Source organism: Bemisia tabaci, chromosome 8 (assembly GCF_918797505.1).
Source record: "Bemisia tabaci chromosome 8, PGI_BMITA_v3".
NCBI lineage: Eukaryota > Metazoa > Arthropoda > Insecta > Hemiptera > Aleyrodidae > Bemisia > Bemisia tabaci.
In genome coordinates, this window is record NC_092800.1 from 13,601,663 (window position 1) to 13,622,427 (window position 20,765).

Here is a 20,765-nt window from a genome sequence, read left to right on the forward strand (position 1 = left end):
TGTAATTAAAAAAAATTAAAAAAACACCACCTCACAGATGTGGAATGTGTGGAGGAAACAATCGATTGGGAAAAAATGTGAGCACGCAGACGCATGGGCAGTAAATTCTAATTTTTTGCTGGATTCACGTTTTATAAGAGAAGAAACCTTTTATTTCGTGGCGTAAAATGGTTCTACAGGCTTCATTTCAGTGTTCTGTTGCCTTCTAAATTTAATTGATAATTTCTAAATTTGAAATTTTTTTTGCAATTCAACAGACTGTGCAAAATATTTAATATACTGCGAAATGATAAATTGTGATGTGAAAAAATATGTTCATATTGGTAAGTTAGAGTGTAAAGACCGTAACAACTTTTTTGCCAATTGAACATGTTACGGAGTGACCTACTTGGCAACAATGATGATTAGATTTCCAAAAAGACGGACAAATCGTCTTTCATAAAGCGCATCTATTAGGCAAGTTGAAAGTGCAAATAACTATTTTTCCTTACATGTCAATGGCGATTCTATCTCTGAGATACAAAAATGATTTAGAGCCAGATTTCAGCAAAATGATCATTACAAAAATCGAAAGATATATAATTTCCTCACAATGCGACGAATAAGAGACAAGAAGACGAAGAGATATACGGAGTATTTTACGGGAGAAACTACTGAGCACATGATGAGAAGAATACAAAGTGGGTCAGAAAATTAAAGACAGTGATAAGATTAGTTTAAGAAGAGCATATGCCAGAGAGGAAGGACTATTGCATAGATATGACAGACAAACACTTGGGAGGGTTATTCTGTTGTTGTAAGGCGTTCCGTAAGAGTAATGACTTTGTAAATGGCGGGAAGTAACTAAAAGTTGTGGTGCAAAGTGCCGACTCAATTTACTTCCTTAAAACTTACTTCTTGGCTAGTAAACGATCTTTCATCTTTAAAAAACTAAATTAACTTTTGTGATTTCCTGAAAATTCATTGCTTGTTGAGTTTGGCACTTATCAAAACTGTTTGCTCAATTTCACACTGGATTGATGTTCAAGAGGAATGTTGATGGCCTGCGCGCAAAACCACGGATCTACATTGCGGTGTTTCAAAATTTTCGCTCCTATTTTAATGTTTCAAAAGGAAACAAGCCAACTTTACAGCTTGAAATTCATACAGAATAATATACTAACAGTAAAAAAAATAGAGGAATCCTCCAAGAAATCATGTTAATTAGTTTTCCAAAGAAAAAATAAAGTATGACAGGAAACCTGCGATGTCAATAACGGAGAAACGTGCTTTTGCACCTTAGCCATCCATGCGCTTTCTTTTTTCTCTAAATTGCAGCATTCAACACCAAAAAAGACTTGATTAAAATCTGAAAGCCCTTGACTCTTTCATAAGTAGCCAAAAACCCTTTGATTGAGCTGTTCACGCTGAACAAAGGACATACATCGCCATTTAAAAATTTTCCCTAGTGGACAGAAGACCATCAATTGAGTGTCTACACTATTACTTATTGTTTGACAAAAGGAAGTGAACAGAGAGCATGCATGAGCTCGCTAAAATTATAGGACACGTAGTATACAATCTGACATGATGTGTTCATATTATACCTGCACCAAGTCCTGCACAAGAGCAAAAGGAAATAAACAACAAAAAAAACTTTAATCATAGAGCCGACGCAAGGCATAAAGATTGGAAAACATCTTCGAAGTTCAAATTTTAAGCATTACGCAAACTTACTACAACTGCAGCTCGTCAAATATACCAAACAAGAGATTAAAACTAAGGTGGAATGGAAGCATTGAACGTAGTATAATACTGCAAAATGTTTGCTTTAAAAAAAGGCATCCAAGAAATGGACTGTGGTAAAAAGCGAGGAGTAAGCTCTCTGCAAATTTTGATCATCTCATAATAAATCAGGGTTGCCACAGAACTAAGGAACTTTTCTGACACATGTTGGTAAAATTCACTGACAATTGAGGATACCCCAGACAGTTAGTGGACATAATTTGAAATATTTTTCAGGCACAATTTGTTCTTCGAAACATCAAACCCATTCTAGAAAGCAAATATAGATAACAGAACGATTTTTTCCTGACACTTCGGTCATTTCCTTTGACATTTCTAGGTTTTCCCTAAAGTTTTAAAAATCTGTGACATTTCCCAGCTTCCTTAATTCTCTGACTGGGGCAACCCTGTAATAATACATAATTTTAAAAAAATTTGAAGAGGATCATGCAAAAGCATAATGCTACTTTCAATTGAAAAAAAAACTACATTCATTTCCTCAGCAATTTTTTTTTATGTTCTTTGTTTTTTCTCCCCTTCTATAAATAGATGTGATCGCCCCTGGAAAAAGGAACTGTAGACGATGGAAGCAACTTCATCGGTAGAGATACAAGTATTTTTCTCAAGTTGGGCTGAGACGTTTGAAATTGAGTTTGTGGAGGAAAACTCTTTCGTATCCCAAAAAATCAGATATAGCGGTTTTAGCTCATTTTTGTACCAATAGAGGATGTTGCATTTTTATTCACTAGTTTCTTGATAGTGCTAATCATGAGGGATTACAACCTGGCACAGCTTCTTCTGGAAACTGCGTTTTCGTAGCCACAAACTTCAATCACTTTTTAGGGTTAAGCATTTAATGAACAGCCGGTGTGGTCTTTTTTCCCAGAGACGAGCAGAAACGCATATGAATACAGGTACTCCAAAGCTATGAAGCATGTGACCCATTGACTTAGACAGCTGATTATGAGCTGGACTTGCTCACACTGCGCTAAACTAGAACTCATGCGCTTTCGAGGTATCTCATTCCGCAACTTAGCAATGCTTTTTTGGTATTTTTTACATGATATTAATGATAAGAGCAATGTGACCAATTGAGCTCTGTCGAACGGAGAAAAATAGGTTTAAAGTTTTGCTCCTGCATAAGACTCAATGTAAAAGATGAACTTCAAGTTCAATTTCTTGAACAAAAATTTCTTGCAAAATTTGCTCCACAAAAACTTTGAATTTTTGGCGATAGATAGTAGAGCAGTGGTTGAGTTCAAAACCACTCATAACTCAATTTTTTCCAAAATGTGGGTTGGTTCCTTTCTGCTTAACTCGGTCCAATTAAAAACCTTACAATGGTTAGGTTAAGATTGTTTTCTTTCTCAGAATGTATTATCCATGCTAAAAATTCTAATTTCCAGCTGTATATGATGAGTTTCGTGTGTGTTCGCGGAGAGATTAATTGGAAATTTTTGGCACTCTCTTACAAAAGTATTAAACAAGGCAATGGGTTACATACGTTCCACTAAACTGATTCACTTAAAATACGAAATTAGATCTAGAGCCTATAAAATACATAATAAAAAGCAACAAATCAATTGAATAGAACTTCAAAAAGGTAAAAAATGTTCAATTAAAGATACTGCACAAGGTAAATTGTACCTCAGCGGGGAAAAAAATTAGGGTGACTAAGAATAAATACTGGATAAAAATAAATAAACAAACAAAAAATAACAAGGTTGGTTCAAAACTATAAATACTTAGAAAACCATCACCTGTGGAGATAACACAGACAGTTCAAAACGCAGGAAATCAGAGTAAAAAAAGAGAAAATAAATAGGAAAAAACAAACTTGGGTGAGCAAAGTAAGGGACAAGTCCGCCACCGTTAAGAATAGGCGATATCAAAATGGCAAGGGGGATAATTTACAGAAGAACAAATGGACCGTGGAAATAATAACATACTCAAAGGGATAAACAAAAAGAAAGATCCACCACCTCTCAGATTTGGGCTATCCACAATAGAAACAGGAGGCCAAAGAAAAAAAAGAGAGGGAAGGATCATGCTAAAATATTTATAAAATTTTTAATACCTGGTCCAACAGCTGTTCGTCGCATGAATGAACAAAAAAAAAGAGGAAAAAACACAAAATCAGAATGAATCGAAGTAAATTGCAGGTTTAAATCAGTGATTGATAATTACTTAGAAATCTTAGCAAATAGTAACAAATCTATTAAGAAAAATCGTTGAGATACTTCCTTTTAAAATAGAATCATAAGCTATTTAAGCATAACAAACTGTGCTTTCTCACTTTGTGATCACACTAGTAACATTAGCCGGAGTCTCCTCTTCAGAATCACATAGTCCTGAGCTCATCTCAATCTCCACCCCCATCCTAATTTTTATTAGTTCTTCAAAGAAATATAGATGTTCTCTCAAAATTTGCGTCAACAGAACGACGGAATTAGGTAGCCACAGGACCGTCTTTCAATGATTGTAGTTTATATAATAGAAAGAAATAAAGATTTGTTCTTTCATTAAATCTTTGCGTCTAAGGTTGACAAGATATTGTCCTCTGAAAACCGTTGTGAATTTTGTCGTCAATTAAGTTTTCCATACGCTAGGCATCCATTGATAATGGACTGAAAAACTTGGCGTTTGAGCAGAATGTGACATTTTTGGCTGATCTAAAGGCTGCAACCATTAAACAGAAAGCTACATACTGTGTCTTAAGTTACAGTTCATGAGACTGACAGTAATGCCAGAGATGGATCCAACAATTTGACAACACTGGCTTTCCGCCATCTAAACCTATGTTAAATAGTCGGTTCTTGATGGAGAACTTGGCCCCTTCAAAAATTGATACATATCCATAGGTTCAAATGGAGGAACACAGTGTTGCCAATTTGCTGAAAAATTGCAGTAATGCGAAATATGAGACAAGGAAAAATAGAATTAATTTTCTGAGCGCTTGAAGCAGAAATGATCATGGACAGATCTGGTAGCCAGAAAACCAAATACCACTGTGTAAATAAATGATGATATCATAACAATGGTCACCTTCTGTCACTTTCTGAGACCTGTACATCCACCATTTCTAATTTAATGCTCTTAAGAGAAAAATTGAGAGTGAATCAGAAATAAAACTCACCTTCTTCATCGGCAGGTTTGTAAAAAGCTAATAATAAGGAAACAATAGCTGCTATTTCTAAAATTATTAAAGTTACATCTTGCAACGCTTCATATACAAGTTGCCAAAATGTTTTAGGAGGCTTAGGAGGAATTGTATTTGAACCGAAGGTTTCTGTTCTATGTTTGAGGTCAGCTGCTGACCCGCTAAGACCTGAAAAAGGAAAAAGAAACAATTAATTTACCAAATAAATTTTGATTCTTGGAAGCCTAGTTACGAGATTACAAAAACCTAAACTCAAGCATGGCCTCATTTTCTCAAAGGAGTTGAACAATAAATAATAAGGCATTCATGATTTTTAGAAGAAGCCAGCAGACATTATTATATGGTAAAGTGAGCGTATCCTCTTGTTGGTGGTCAAAAAAAATTAGAAACTATTCCAAGAATTTTAGAATTTGGTGGATAGGTTCTTTTTTCATCAATAAAATGTTTTTCCAAGAAGTCTTCCAGGAAGAACTACAGCCCCTGCCCCCCCCCCCCCAAATTTTAAAAAAAATAATCAGTTTTCCTACCCTGTTGATATCACTTTCAGTGACCAGAAAACCAACTTCACACGATAAAAGATCCAAGAACCACTGAAATCCCTATTTAATTTGACATTTAGATATTTAAGAGGCTGTGAAGGAGTTTCGCACTAAAAATTCTGAGGGGGAGGGGTGGTTGCCATTTTACATGAGTTTTAGCACATAGATGTCCCTGAATTAAGTAGATCATGAAAATTCAACTTGAAGGGTACCCGGATAAATTGATACGGAATGAGTAGCCAAGTATTTGTCTTTTGCTCTTCCTGAAATGATTTTGTCGACTGAATCAGGCAATGTTAAAACTGAATGTGTCCATTGTTAGATGAGTCCTAGAACACAGGCATTCATTGCGGCATTCTCATGGAGCTTAAAGCTCATCAGAAAATGGACTCATTGGTTTTCACATCCACAAATTCAACTGTTACATGGGAATTCGTAGATATTCAATGCAGACTGTAAAGCAAAAATCTGTTTTCTTGTCCAGCTTCAGGGACTTGCCAAAAAGAAAAAAGGGTTTCTTCTGGTCTCTTAAGACCTGGGGATACCTTGTAAGAGATAGCTGCGATAAAGCAGTATTACAGGACCGTTCAGTCTAAAAATGAGTCTTACCATCTGTGGGTGAGGTATAAAGCTTTTTACAAACTTCTTGAACTCCTCCATATTCTTTGACTTTATTCACCCCTTCGGCTCCGCGAAGCTCCATGAGCTCGCGCAGTTGCTTGAGTGAGATTCCATACTGTGCCGGCCGCCCGTCTATAGTCGCCATCAGACCCACTCAACTTTTTTCACCTGAAACAAAACACAAACAGAATTAGTTTACAACTAGAAAATAACTTGTACGATTTAGATACAAGGTTGTGGTGCATTGGCAATGAATAATAATAGGCGCAGAATAATTTCACTGTAAAATAAATTGTTAAATCCTAAAGAGACTTTATAATGATACTTAACACTTACCAACAAAAATTCGAAGAAAAAAAAACTCTTCAATTTGAAAAACCTTTTTAAAAAATGGCAAAAAATTATGAAAGTTATCAGGAGTCAACAGCTCTTGATGCAAATTCTGCGTCAAAATAGATACAAATTTACCATATGAAATGAGAAGGGACAGGGGTATGACAAACTTTTCAATGGTTCTTCTTTTAAGTAAAAGGGTACTTGACAGTGTTCGCGGACCTAAAGTCAGCAAGACTGACAAGTGAAACATCGTCGGCGAACGGATAATTCATTCAACTGATGTCACATGGGCCTTATTTTGAACAGGCTCACTGATGAGGTAACAGTCCATGCTGCCAATTATTCATTATCCTTAGGTACGTTGCAGAAACATTACCCTAACTGATAACATATAAAAAACAAGTCTACAAAACAATTTGATCCTTTCATTAAATTATGTATAGATGAGGCACATATTTTCTAGTAGCTACTGCAATGACTGCAATTGGGAGTCAAAAACGCCCGATACAACATGAAATGTGACAATAATCATCCACCTTCACAGAAGTTACGACAATTTAAAGCTCAGTGTAAAATCTCCAAGGCTTTGGAGTAAACTTTTGGAACTGAAGAAAGGAAAAGGTTGATCTGCGGAAGTTTGATGAAATGATGCTGCAATGGGTAAACTGAAAACTTATGTAGATTGAAACACACAACCATGGGAAGAACAGGTTCAACAAGTTGTGTTTTGGCAAGTTATGTGTTTACAGTGATAACCATCACAAGAGCACATGATTTTCATTTGAAGGAAGGCAGATGGTCTTCGAATCGCCTTAGGTACGTGGCCCCAGGTGGAATGACATGAATTGGGATTGAATGAAAGTTGTGACTTACTTTTAGCGACTGAACGAAAGCTATGATTGGACTCTTAACCTATAAGTGGAAAAGACGCCTACCAGAATTAACATACTCCAACACTATACAACGAATTAATTCGAAGTCACTGTTGAGCGGGATACTGAAACAGGGACCAGGGATAGAGGGGTAGAAGAATAAGTCCGAAAAAACAGTGATAATAAACGTAAAATCAAGATTTCATCAACCACGGTCACACTGAGGCAAGACATCACACAACATCAAAATGCCGAATCTGCTGAAACCCAATCACATTTCACAACGACTTCCCCTCCCCCTCACCATGTCCACCATTCCGCGGACACCCTTCGCCCCCGCCAATCCGCCTCTTCACATTCGGTCCTGATTTCAAGTTCCTTGTCGGACCGGCAAAATCTAGTAAACAAACACTTGAAGTGGCGCGAAGTTCGAAAACACGTGGGACTCTGTAGTATCGTGTAGAGTCCCTTTATACCCAGAGTTAAGACAACTCACTTTTGGTTCGGCTGAAAGTGGCCTAAAAAAAAATCCAATTCTGATTGGTTCTCGCTCATGGAGGCCGAAACGAGTGCACCAAGATGGCGGTACCTCGAATGTGAACAAGAATAATGAAAATATCACCTAATTGTGGTTTATCAAGAGTAAATTGTCATTTCCATCGGTCCAAAATGAAAAGAGAATAAGAAATTATTCACAAACCAATCTCATTTTCTTTTTAATTGATTAATTTGTTGATGTTGTTGTTTTTGTGTGACAGACATCGCAGGATTCCTGATCCTTATCCCTCAATATCGTTCGTTTGGGTGCACTCGTTTCGGCCTCCATGGCCAGCCAAGGCCGGCTGTCAGTCAGCTGATAATCGAGTTGTCTTAACTCTGGGTATAAAGGGACTCTAATCAATGCGGGTCTTGGGTCTCTCACGATACTAGAGTCCCTTTATACCCAGAGTTAAGACAACTCGATTATCAGCTGACTGACAGCCGGCCTTGGCTGGCCATAGAGTCCCTTTATACCCAGAGTTAAGACAACTCGATTATCAGCTGACTGGCAGCCGGCCTTAGCTGGCCATGGAGGCCGAAACGAGTGCACCCAAACGAACGATATTGAGGGATAAGGATCAGGAATCCTGCGATGTCTGTCATACAAAAACAACAACATCAACAAATTGATCAATTAAAAAGAAAATGAGATTGGTTTGTGAATAATTTCTTATTCTCTTTTCATTTTGGACCGATGGAAATGACAATTTACTCTTGATAAACCACAATTAGGTGATATTTTCATTATTCTTGTTCACATTCGAGGTACCGCCATCTTGGTGCACTCGTTTCGGCCTCCATGAGCGAGAACCAATCAGAATTGGATTTTTTTTTAGGCCACTTTCAGCCGAACCAAAAGTGAGTTGTCTTAACTCTGGGTATAAAGGGACTCTAGCTGGCCATGGAGGCCGAAACGAGTGCACCCAAACGAACGATATTGAGGGATAAGGATCAGGAATCCTGCGATGTCTGTCACACAAAAACAACAACATCAACAAATTAATCAATTAAAAAGAAAATGAGATTGGTTTGTGAATAATTTCTTATTCTCTTTTCATTTTGGACCGATGGAAATGACAATTTACTCTTGATAAACCACAATTAGGTGATATTTTCATTATTCTTGTTCACATTCGAGGTACCGCCATCTTGGTGCACTCGTTTCGGCCTCCATGAGCGAGAACCAATCAGAATTGGATTTTTTTTTAGGCCACTTTCAGCCGAACCAAAAGTGAGTTGTCTTAACTCTGGGTATAAAGGGACTCTACGGGAAGGGGTAAGGGTACGGAAAGGCGCCCAGAGTTTCGAGACAGCAGCACGGACAACGGAAGAATGAACAACTTGGAGATTCACACTTGTGACATTATTAAAGCGGTCAAAGAGCTGCAAAATGGCAAAGCACCGGGTCCAGGTGGAATCCCTGTCGAGTGGGTTAAGAGCGGGACTTCTAAGCTCTTCGAGTGCCTCAGAAAGCTGATGCAGCAATGCATTAGGGGTGACGAGGTGCCAGGGGAGTGGAAGGAGTCCTGGATCAAGGCCATCTACAAAAAGAAGGGAAGGAAGGACGATTGTAACAACTACCGGGGGCTCTCAGTGACCGGGACAATAAGCAAAGTGTGCGGGAAGATACTGAAAGCGAAGATCGAGGACGAATGGCAAGATCACGAAGCAGAGGAGCAGGCTGGTTTTCGAGCTGGCAGGTCTACGATAGATCACCTCTTTGTTATTGTCCAGGTCATTGAGAAGAAAATGGCCGTAGCTCAGGAGCTGCATTTAATTTTTGTGGATCTCCAGAAGGCGTATGACAGTGTGCCGTTGGTGAAACTTTGGGAGGCCTTGGAAAAATCCAATTTTAACGGGGGGTTGATTGACGCTGTTAAGCCATTTTATAAAGGGAGTTTTACCAAAATTAAGTGCCATGGGGGGTCGTCAGCGGGATTTTATGTTACTAAGGGTTTAAAACAGGGATGTTGTTTGTCGCCAACATTATTTAAAATTTATCTCGAGTGCGTGCTAAAAGAATGGAAAAAGAAATGTTCTGGTATGGGTGTCCCCTTGGGTGATCTTGAAACTCTGTTCACTCTGTGCTTTGCTGATGACCAGGTGGTGGTTGCTCAAGATCAAGACGACGCGGAATACATTATGCGCAAGTTAGTAGAAGAGTATCGGAAGTGGGGTCTGGAAGTCAGCATATCCAAATCTGAGAAGATGACTTTTGGCGGTGATCAGCAAAGCATTGAGTTGGAGGATGGGCAGCAGATCAAAGGCTGCGAGCACTATAAGTACTTGGGAGTGCGGTTGACCCAGGATGGAAGAACTGATCAAGCGATTAAGGAAAGAAACACCCTGGCAAGGAAGGCTACAGCGATGTTAAATGGAATCCTCTGGGACCCTCGGATTTCCAAGGAGAACAAGAGGAGAATTTACGACGTTGTAGTCAAGAGTATTCTTACATATGGATGTGAAGTTTGGCAGCTGAAGGAGCGGACAAAGGGGATGCTAAGAGCAACGGAGATGGATTTCTGGAGGAGGTCTGCTGGAATTTCTAGGAGAGATCGGGTCCGCAATGAAAGAGTGCGTCAGATCATGGGAGTCGAAAATGACATCATATTCGACGTCATGACCAGACAGCTTGTCTGGTATGGTCATGTCAATAGAATGACGGACGAAAGGCTGCCAAAGAAGTTGCTTGATTGGGTTCCTCCTGGAAGGAGACGAAGGGGACGCCCAGTGAAAGGGTGGCGACAGAGGATTTTAGAAGAAATGAGGGTTTGTCAACTCCCTGAAGGGCTTTGGGAGGATAGGGGACTTTGGCGGCTAGGGGTCGCAGAGCGCCAAAGAGCGCTATAAAAGCGACTTTATACATACATACATAAAGGGACTCTAGCATTGATAAGTGGTTTGATGATTCCCATTCATAATTTCTGCGGTCGATGATGGAGATGTATTGACAAGTTTTGTCCTCTCGGGGTTGAGATGCGGAACCCTGCGGGGGGGGTTTCCGAGTTGAACAACTTTTATTTGGTCCGTGGATAAACCCGCAGTTTTCTCTCCTTTCCTCGCCAATCAAAAATGATTTTCACCACATATGAACCTCCTTAAAGTTCCATAGAACCCTGATATTCTATTTAACCGGTGGAAGTCCATGCAAAAATGACGTCCTCATCTGCCCTTGAAATATGAACGATTGAAAACGCAGAAAAGGGTCTTTATAGATAAAGGGAAATTCGCCAGTTGTTCTTGCTGGAAAGTCAGAACATTTTTTGAGAAAAGAGAAAAAATTTAAGTTGCGTTTGACCCTGAGAACCATTTTTCTGCAAGAAAACATTTGTTAAAGTTTTGGGCGTTAGGGCGTTTTTGCATTGAATTAATCAATTAATACGATTTCACATTTATGGAAGGAGGGTATATACTTTGCGGGTCTAAGCTGCATTATTGAATTTTTGCCATTCACTGAATCTTGCTTCGAATGAGCGGCAAACCTATGGCTCGCCTTCAATTTGAACAGGTATGCAACTATTCGAACGTGCAGGAGCTGTTATTGCCGAACCGGTTGAATTGAGGGCGGACAACGCTGCGCACCGAGGAATGGGATTCTATTCCCATTGAGCGAGAGAATAGTTTGCCTCCATCCAGCGATCAAGCGAAAATTTATCCTATTCGTGTTAAAATATTCGCATCGAAAGAGTCGGAAAATTTCGAATTCACACGAGAATTTTAAATGAGAAATAGAGGCGGTACTTTAAGAGGTTTTGTTCTTCAATTCACAAGAAGTAAACCTACGATTTTGACAAATTTTAAAATGCCACCTGAGAACTTTGCAAAACTCGCAATTCTTTTTTCTTTTGTCGGTCATATGAACCGAATATACGGTGTTCAATATCAGCCGTATTGTTCAGTTCATGCGACCGCACTCTCCGTTCTGGGAACTGTATATTCGGTTCAAGCAACCGAGCATTCGTACCGAACGGAACTAACGAAAAAGCTCGGTTGCATGAACCGAATATACAGTTCCCAGAACGGAGAGTGCGGTCGCATGAACTGAACAATACGGCTGACATTGAGCACCGTATATTCGGTTCATATGCCCGAACTTTTTTTCTCAGAATTTAGCATCAAAACAAGATTCCGGCTATATTCTTGTACATCAGGTAAAAATAATAAGATCTGCCCCAACAGCAACTTTCTACTTTCAATATTAACCTGGGTATCGCGCTTTGAAAAATACGGTTTATGATGCATCTGCCACGGTGACACCCTCGGTCTCTTTCACATCCCTCTTATCAGTTAGTATGAATAACATGACATCATGACTTGCGCAACTGACCCCCCCTAGTAGCAGTGGCTGTTGAGAAAAGTTGTGAAAAACTCGTAAATTTTAAGAGATCTCTTAAAATTTACATTAAAACCACTTGAAAATTACGTAAAAAAACTCTTGAAATATTCGTATAAGGAAACCCTTTTTGGGGCTTTTTTACATAAATTTGAAGAACAATTTTAAGTAAATTTTTTGCGTTAATTTTAAGTAAAATTTACGTATTTTTTTAGCTTCCTGCGAGCAAAAACGAGGAAAAAAGTGGTGAAAAGTATAAAAGGAACACTTGCAGCCCATAAAAATTGAGGATATAGTTTATTGCTTTTTACGTAAATTGCACGTTTTCTTTGAATTAAAATAACACTATTTTTTTACTTAAAAGAATTCCCCAGAGAGGTTTCCCAAAACGAGTATTTTAAGAGTTTTTTCACTTGAAAATTTACGAGCTCTTAAAATTTACAAGTTTTTTACATTTTTTTGGACAACTTTTTGTAGAACTTATTTTAAGAGCCATTGCTACTAGGGCTTTTTTCTATCAAATATATCCAATGAAAGATTGTCGTTCAATTTTCTCCAAAACCGTATTTTCCACGTTCTACTCTCTTTCTCGGCACATTCAGCACAGCAAAGGCAAGGAAGAAGCCACTTGGGAGCGCTGACCACTCGCGATAAGTGGCCGGCAGCGCTCTCAATCTAAACATCCGAGTCAAACATATTTAAATGCATGCCTACGGATCTTTTTGCGTATCCTCCTAATCCACTTGCCTCGTTTATTTACCCACAGATTCGATTAGAAGCCGCGTCGCTTGACGCTAGTCGCGTGCCTCCTCCGCGCAACCGACTCATCGGTCATCGTCATGACCATCGAAACGCCGAATTTTGTCGGCTCTTCCACTCGGAGACGCAACATCCATCGATGAGTCCGAACCGCACCACCGGCCAATCAGAAGCGCAAAGCCGGACTTAAGTGCAGTCGAGGCTCGTCTTTATTACACTGGAAAAAAAACACATTGGGTTTAGACTCCAGACTCTTGAAAACACTGACAAGAAAAAATACTCTTGATTCAATCAGATTTTTGCTTGAATCAAAACGGAATCCGCTTAAATTAAGAGGCTTGGTTCTTGATTTAAGCTAGATTCTTATAGAATCAAGAGTACTTTTTCTTGTCGATGTTTAAAAGAGTCTGGACTCTGGATCCAATGTGTGGTTTTTTTTTCCAGTGTAAGTATGGTGGAAGGACAACGACCGACAAAAGTCGGCCCCTGAAATTACACCGGTTTCAGCAGTCCAGTTCGCTTGAGGATAAGGCATTTTTCAGACGCCGCGCGCCGCCCTGAATAGCCGAGGAAGGTGCGTGGGTGACAAATAGGTCCGTCGCGGGGGGGGGGGGGGGAGGGGCGCAAATAGTACATACACTCAAGGGGGGTGGGGCACAAAAAGTGCAAACTCATGTGGGTCGCCAGATCTAGGAGTGCTAACACTTCTCAAGGATTCATTTCTCTCTCTCATGAAATTTTTGTGGAAAAACGGAGCTTGTGCATAGATAAGCGGACCTAGGGGGGCCGGTAGGGGTAGGGCCTATCCCTCCCCCCCAGAGATCTACTTGGCCCTCCCCGAGATATGTGAAGGGTTTTGCTAGGTAAGTGCGTGATATATCTTTTATCTTGGAAATTTTAACTGAATCAATTTTTCGATGAGAAAGATTCAAAATCACTCCCGAGTTGACTCAGATTTTCGAAATATTTCGAGAGGGTCCCCCGAAACCTCCCTTTGGAGCTGTGAAAACTCCCCGATTTCTCCTTTGGAATTAGGGGAGTCCCGCAAACGCAGGCAAAACCCCTTAATGGGCTATTTTCTTGTGCCCTCCTAGAATACCCTTGATGAGATACCCTTCTGGCCCCTTTTTTGGGAATTGGAATTTTCGTGAAGGGGCCCCCTTCACGAAAAGTTCGCAGTTCCGCCCATGCTTGCATGCCACGGAGGAACGAACCAATCAGAGAAGAGCACACACACGCAGCAATTTTCTACGTGTATACGTATTCTGGTTAGCGAGAACTTCATTCGATCAGAAGTTGCAATCCAAGAGACTCCTCACTCCACAAACCTTCGTCTCATTTATCATTTCAGTCTCACTGCGGCCTGGATTTCAGCCGCACACAGCACACAAGCTATCGTACGGATAGAAACGCGAAAAAAGGGAAAGAGAAACGAAAAGGAAGAGAGAAACGGCATGGCATGGCGTCGGGCGGATATACCGTCGCGTAGTTGCCACCGTTTCCGGTGAACCGGGGCGTTTTCCGGCGACTCGGGGTCGTTTCCGGTCCGACCCGGCAGCAGCGCGCTCCCGCCGGAAGCGGAAATGGAGCGAAGCTTCGTCGCAGGAAAATGAAAACGATGATAGCCGTTGAGAAGTGGACGAAATACTGCCGTGCCCCAAGGAAAAACGTCCTATGAACATTCGACCGTTGCTAAATTTCTCTCGCTAAATGGACTGCGTTAAACAGATAAAGGAACCAAGCCACATTAGAGTCTCTTTATACTGAGAGTCAAGACAATGTGAATCCATTTCTGATTGGTTCAAATTTAGTGGTGGCGGCAAATTTAGGGGGCGGCAAATTTTGCAATTTTTTTAAATAAAGGTATAAAAAAATCGGATTCAGAAAAAAATTACAAACGAGAAAAGGTGACAAAATATCTCATTTCCTGAGAGTATAGTAATTTCTACTTTTGTCATATTTCGGTGACACAAGGGACAGCACCTTTAAATAGTCGAGTTAAGAGAGAAACCAAACACGCGATTTGGCCTGGAACGGCGCAGCGCAGAGAGCAATGATGACGAGTACTTGAGATGAACAGGAGAAACCCTCGGCGCGGCGGTCGGCATGTAACACATATCAGCGCCTACAAGACTACATGAATACTTCACGCATTGCGTGAAACACAGTGCGGTCAGCGTGAAACGCATAGCGCCTACAAGACTGCATGAATACTTCACGCATTGCGTCAAACACAGTGCGGTCAACAGCAACAGCGGTCGGCGTGAAACGCAAAGCGCCTACAAGACTGCATGAATACTGCACGCATTGCATCAAACGCAGTGCGGTCAACAGCGGTCGGCGTGAAACGCAAAGCGCCCACAAGACTGTAGAAATACTTTACGGATTGTGCCAAACCCATTGCGTTCAGCGCGGCGCGGCGGCGGAAGTTAAAATTATTAAATCCCATTTATGTTTGTTCTTTCATAATTTTTTCGTTCATTTCTTCAAACGGAGGACCTCGCCCACACAAAGATAGGTATACGGAACTTAACTTTCAAATTATTCATAACTTTCTTCAAAAACAGATATTTTCTTAGAGGAAATTTGGCAACGCCTGAAGGCTCATACGGCGTTCTTCCTTAGCACGGCAGAAAAAAAGGCTCCTAGTTTCATCCTTGAAAGTTCGGCTCCTAGTTTCATCCTTGAAAGTTCGGCTCCTAGTTTCATCTGTAGATGTTCTCCATTCTTAAACTGTTCCTGCATTTGGGGTATAAGTTGATTCCGTTCCTGGGCAGTTAAATCAGTTAAATTTCACAGTTAACCGTTTGGGCGTTTATTTTGGGCAATGTTCAGAGATTTGCGGAGTTAATCATAGATTAATACCTATTAAAGGAACGTCTTGAGTATTTTTCCATGAAATTTCCAGATACATTAGATTAAAATACGATCAAAATTCTATGAAAAATTGATGACAAAACATCCGGAAGTTCCCTGAAAATTTGTTTTTCATTGAAAGTAATTTGGCAATGTCTGAAGGCTCATCCGACTTTTTTCCTCAGCGCAGGAGAAAACGCAACGTTGACGTAACGAGTCCGAGTCTGAACCGCGGCTTAGCGGAGATAAGCGGAGGGTTGTCGCGGGGCGATGGTGGCGCGCGCGACGGGGACACGGGGAACCACGGCGGTAATCCTGGGATCTCGGGGCAAGCCGCGGTGCGATCGGGGGGGGGGGGGGGATCAGAGCGAAAGACAGGGCACCTCGGATTTATGACCTAGATTTCCAGGATCATCCCGCCCGAAACGTTGAATGGTGACTTCGGGGAGTGTTTCTGATGCCGGCGGAGTCTAGGACCGATTGGAAATCAGTCAGTTGGACGACTTAATTCACGAAATTGAGGAAAAAAGAAGTGTGAGAGATAGGAAGGAAAGATAGGTAGAATAAAGAAAGAAAAAGGGAGAAAATGGAAACATACATGCGGATGTACAAATTTAAGCACGCTGGAAAAAATTCACATTGGATCTAGAGTCCAGACTCTTGAAAACATTGACAGGAAAAAATACTCTTGATTTAATCGGATTTTTGCTTGAATCAAAACGAAATCCGCTTAAATTAAAGTAGAGGGGAAATGGCGACTTGCGCACACCTGAGATATCGAAGTGTAACCTAAGTTCAGTGTTGCCGTGTGACCTAACCCAAGTTCAGTGTTGCCGTGTGACCTAACCTAACCTAACCTAACCTAACCTAGCCTAACCTAACCTAACCTAACCAAACCTAACCTAACCTAAGTCCATTTCAGTTGCGGGTTGCGTACCTCGCCGACACAAGGTGCAGATATGCGGGTTGCATACCTTACGGACGGGAGGCGTCCTATGTTGGTCCCTCACTTCGCCGGTGCTCAGCGATAATTTGTGAAATGCAGTCCTCACGACTCCCATGAAATGCGGGTTGCATACCTTACGGACGGGAGGCGTCCTATGTTGGTCGCGCACCTCGCCGACGATCAGCGATAATTTGTGATGTGCATTCCTCACGAACCCATGAAATGCGGGTTGCATACCTTACGGACTGGAGGCGTTCTCATGTTGGTCGCGCACCTCGCCGGTGGTCAGGGATAATTTGTGAATCGCATTCCTTACGATCCTCCTGAAATGCGGGTTGCATACCTTACGGGAGTAAGGCGTTAACATGCGGGTTGCATACCTTACGGAAGTAAGGCGCTAATACGCGGGTTGCATACCTTACGAGAGTACGGCGTTTACCTAGCCTAACCTCTACACCCCCCTCAAATGGATGACGTCATCCCACCCGCACTTTGATGTTCCCGCGCCGATTCAGGTGATCCTCTGTCAACTCCTCCTCCGGCCGCCGTTCAGGGTGCGACCAAGTTTAAACCGGCGTGGCCCGCTTCGCGATTTATCGATTGATCTGTCATTTAAACCTATGAAAAAAGATCGATTATCAGGGTGCTCGCAGCGAACACCTTAATAATCGATTCTTTACCATAGCTTCAAATGGCGAGATATCGACAATCGATCATTCACGCCACGCCACCGGTTTAAACCTGCATCAAAGGCGCAGAGCCGCGCTCGGATCGAACGCTGTCCGAACGAGTCTGAGCCTGCCGGGACAAGTCTGAACCGGTTCGGGTCTCTTTTCCTTCGAGCGACCGGGAACAAGTTCCGAACCTGCCCGACGTTGCCACCTCGTGACTCCTTCATCTCTGCGACGTTGCCGCTCCGTTCAGCCCCCCGGGTGTAATTTCACGGTTTTCCTAAATAAATAAAAATGAAGAAAATAAGAAATGAATAAAAAATAAATACAAATAATAAACAAGCAGAAAAATCCAACATGAATATGTTGGAAAAGCGTGCCGAATATAAATGTTGGACACAAACCTACTATTTTCACGTTTTGTCATTTGCATCAATTGGTACTTTTTGCTAAATTTGGGAGAAAATATTGATTCATGAACGTTGAATGTAAATTGATTTTAAAGATTCCGTCCAATTATCTTGATTTTAAGCTGATATGCGGCATTTCGCACGACCGTGATTTGGGCGAACTGCCGTGCATCGAAATCGCGTTGAGTTAATCTCTTTGGATTTCGAACTGTAACTTCTCTCCTATTCGGCCGATTTTTACAAATGAGGTCTCTTTTTATTTGTACTTTAACGGAAAGTAAGGAAAAACTCGCTAAATAGACGGAAAACAATTTTTGTGAAAATTTGGTGGATCCTGGCGTCACGGTGAATGGTTAATCGGGCGTGGAAGATAATAGGTTCGACGAGGCGACCCTCTCCTCGCCGTCTTTTATTGCCTTGCTCGAAACCTGACACCCAAAGCTATATCGGGAGATAACTGCAGTGGTTTGAGTGGATTTCTGCAGGGGCCACGGTTAGTACATGGTATAAAGAGTCACGAGGCTCATCACAGATTGCACTTGCAGTGCAAGACGCTCATTGGCTAAACAGTTTTGGCGGGAAAGAAGGTTCTAGAGTTGAGTCCTCCGAGCGTAAGAAAGCTTCTATGAGGTTTTTGTCAAATGAAATAATACGGTTTTGACAGGAAAATGTTCTCAAGGGTTCCCAATTAGCAGTTCATTCGGTTTTTTGGTAAGAGACCATCAAGGCTTGACAGTATAATGGTTCGAAGACAAGAAAACGGGTCCGAGGAAAAAAATATTTGGACGGCCCGTTGAATAGCATTGGTTGATCGGTGTGCTGTACCGTGGTACATCCGAGTGATTTCAAAAAGCGAGCCCTACTGGCACGCTTGATAGATAAAATGAAAAAAAAGAGAAAATAAACTTTTGTGTCTTAATGGACGAGACGCCGTTAAAATTCATGAATAAAATTTCAAAAACTTAAAGATAGACTCGCCCGTCTTAAGAATCGAACCCGGACCGTTCTGATAAGAACTCGATTAGAAATCCGGGCTTCTACCGACCGAGCAAGTCTATCTTCGGAAACGTAACGGTGAAAATACTCCTACAAATAATTTCCTACCCACCGGTGTTGGAGCTTTAGACACCACCCCTAACCTTATATCGACCCAGTTGAACAGATAAATAAACGTAAAAACAAAGTGTTCCGTTTGCAATTTTTATTTCTAAAACAAAAAAGATTACATGGATTTAGCTAAAAGTAAATAATAAACATTTTAAATTCTTGAAAATTATAAACTTACATTCGTTAACGTATTGAAGTCGTGAAATTATAAACTTACATTCATTAACTTATTAAAGTCTCGAAAATTATAAATTTACATTCATTAACGTATTAAAATGATAGGTACAATTGAAGATGTTATAGGTTACACGAATCCAAATAATAGTCTTTACATCAGATCTGGGAGGGATGAGAGTGACAGAGAGAGCGGTGGAGTGGAACAGCATCGTCCTACAGGAGGCTCGCGGTATAATTGTTCAGCAGCCGGTCAAATTTTACACGAATCGGGAAACCCAAGTTTAAAACCACTGAAACCAGGTTTAAAACCAATGAAACCAGGTTTTAAACCACAAAACACATTTAGGAACCACCATATTTTAGTTTAAAACCCCAAAAACTGAGTCTAAAACCGATATAACCACATTCCAAACCGGAGAATCTCTGTTCAGAACCAGGAAACTCGAGGTTAAAACCATTAAACACAATTGTCATCTCCGGAACCTTGTTAAAAACCAAACCGGGAAACCCAAGTTTAAAACCACTGAAACCAAGTTTAAAACCACTGAAACCAAGTTTAAAACCACTGAAACCAGGTTTAAAACCAATGAAACCAGGTTTTAAACCACAAAACACATTTAGGAACCGCCATATTTCAGTTTAAAACCCCAAAAACTGAGTCTAAAACCGATATAACCACATTCCAAACCGGAGAATCTCTGTTCAGAACCAGGAAACTCGAGGGTAAAACCCTTAAACACAATTGTCATCTCCGGAACCTTGTTAAAAACCAGAATAACCACATTGAAAATAACCAAATTTGAAACCGAAGGAACCCTGTTTCAAACCAGGAAAACCACATTGAAAACCGGGAAACCCAAGTTTAAAACCACTGAAACCAAGTTTAAAACCACTGAAACCAGGTTTAAAACCAATGAAACCAGGTTTTAAACCACAAAACACATTTAGGAACCACCATATTTCAGTTTAAAACCCAAAAAACTGAGTCTAAAACCGATATAACCACATTCCAAACCGGAGAATCTCTGTTCAGAACCAGGAAACTCGAGGGTAAAACCTTAAACACAATTGTCATCTCCGGAACCTTGTTAAAAACCAGAATAACCACATTGAAAACCGACAAACTCCAGTTCAGAACCGAGAATACCCCCTTTGGAACCACTTTTATCAAATTTAATCTCTCTACCGGTTATAATTGTGGTTTTTCTGGTTTGAATCAGGGTTCCTTCGGTTTCAAATGTGGTTATTTTGCCTCCTTGACCCGGTTTTTGGAGATTAAACTGGATAAAAGTGGTTCCAAAGGGGGTATTCTCGGTTCTGAACTGGAGTTTGTCGGTTTTCAATGTGGTTATTCTGGTTTTTAACAAGGTTCCGGAGATGACAATTGTGTTTAAGGGTTTTACCCTCGAGTTTCCTGGTTCTGAACAGAGATTCTCCGGTTTGGAATGTGGTTATATCGGTTTTAGACTCAGTTTTTTGGGTTTTAAACTGAAATATGGTGGTTCCTAAATGTGTTTTGTGGTTTAAAACCTGGTTTCATTGGTTTTAAACCTGGTTTCAGTGGTTTTAAACTTGGTTTCAGTGGTTTTAAACTTGGGTTTCCCGGTTTTCAATGTGGTTTTCCTGGTTTGAAACAGGGTTCCTTCGGTTTCAAATTTGGTTATTTTCAATGTG

General features: G+C 40.7%; 1 protein-coding gene across 15 annotated transcripts in view; it reads right to left on the minus strand.

The window, feature by feature from the left end:
* The window catches only part of LOC109033903 (plasma membrane calcium-transporting ATPase 3), a 469,278-nt gene that overhangs the window by 56,687 nt on the left and 391,826 nt on the right, over positions 1–20,765 (minus strand). For 11 of the 15 annotated variants that reach the window (XR_011900360.1, XR_011900361.1, XM_072303338.1 and 8 more), the window contains 3 exons: positions 6,073–6,252; positions 4,901–5,092; positions 3,842–3,853 (listed from right to left, as the gene is read on the minus strand). Coding sequence is in view for 13 of the 15 variants with exons in the window: in XM_072303338.1 (XP_072159439.1) it covers positions 3,842–3,853; positions 4,901–5,092; positions 6,073–6,229 (361 nt within the window). In the remaining 2 variants the exon portion in view is untranslated. Of the gene's footprint in view, positions 1–3,841; positions 3,854–4,900; positions 5,093–6,072; positions 6,253–7,293; positions 7,549–20,765 lie in introns of those variants that run through there. The other 4 variants (XM_072303337.1, XM_072303344.1, XM_072303335.1 and 1 more) reach the window with 3 other exon arrangements.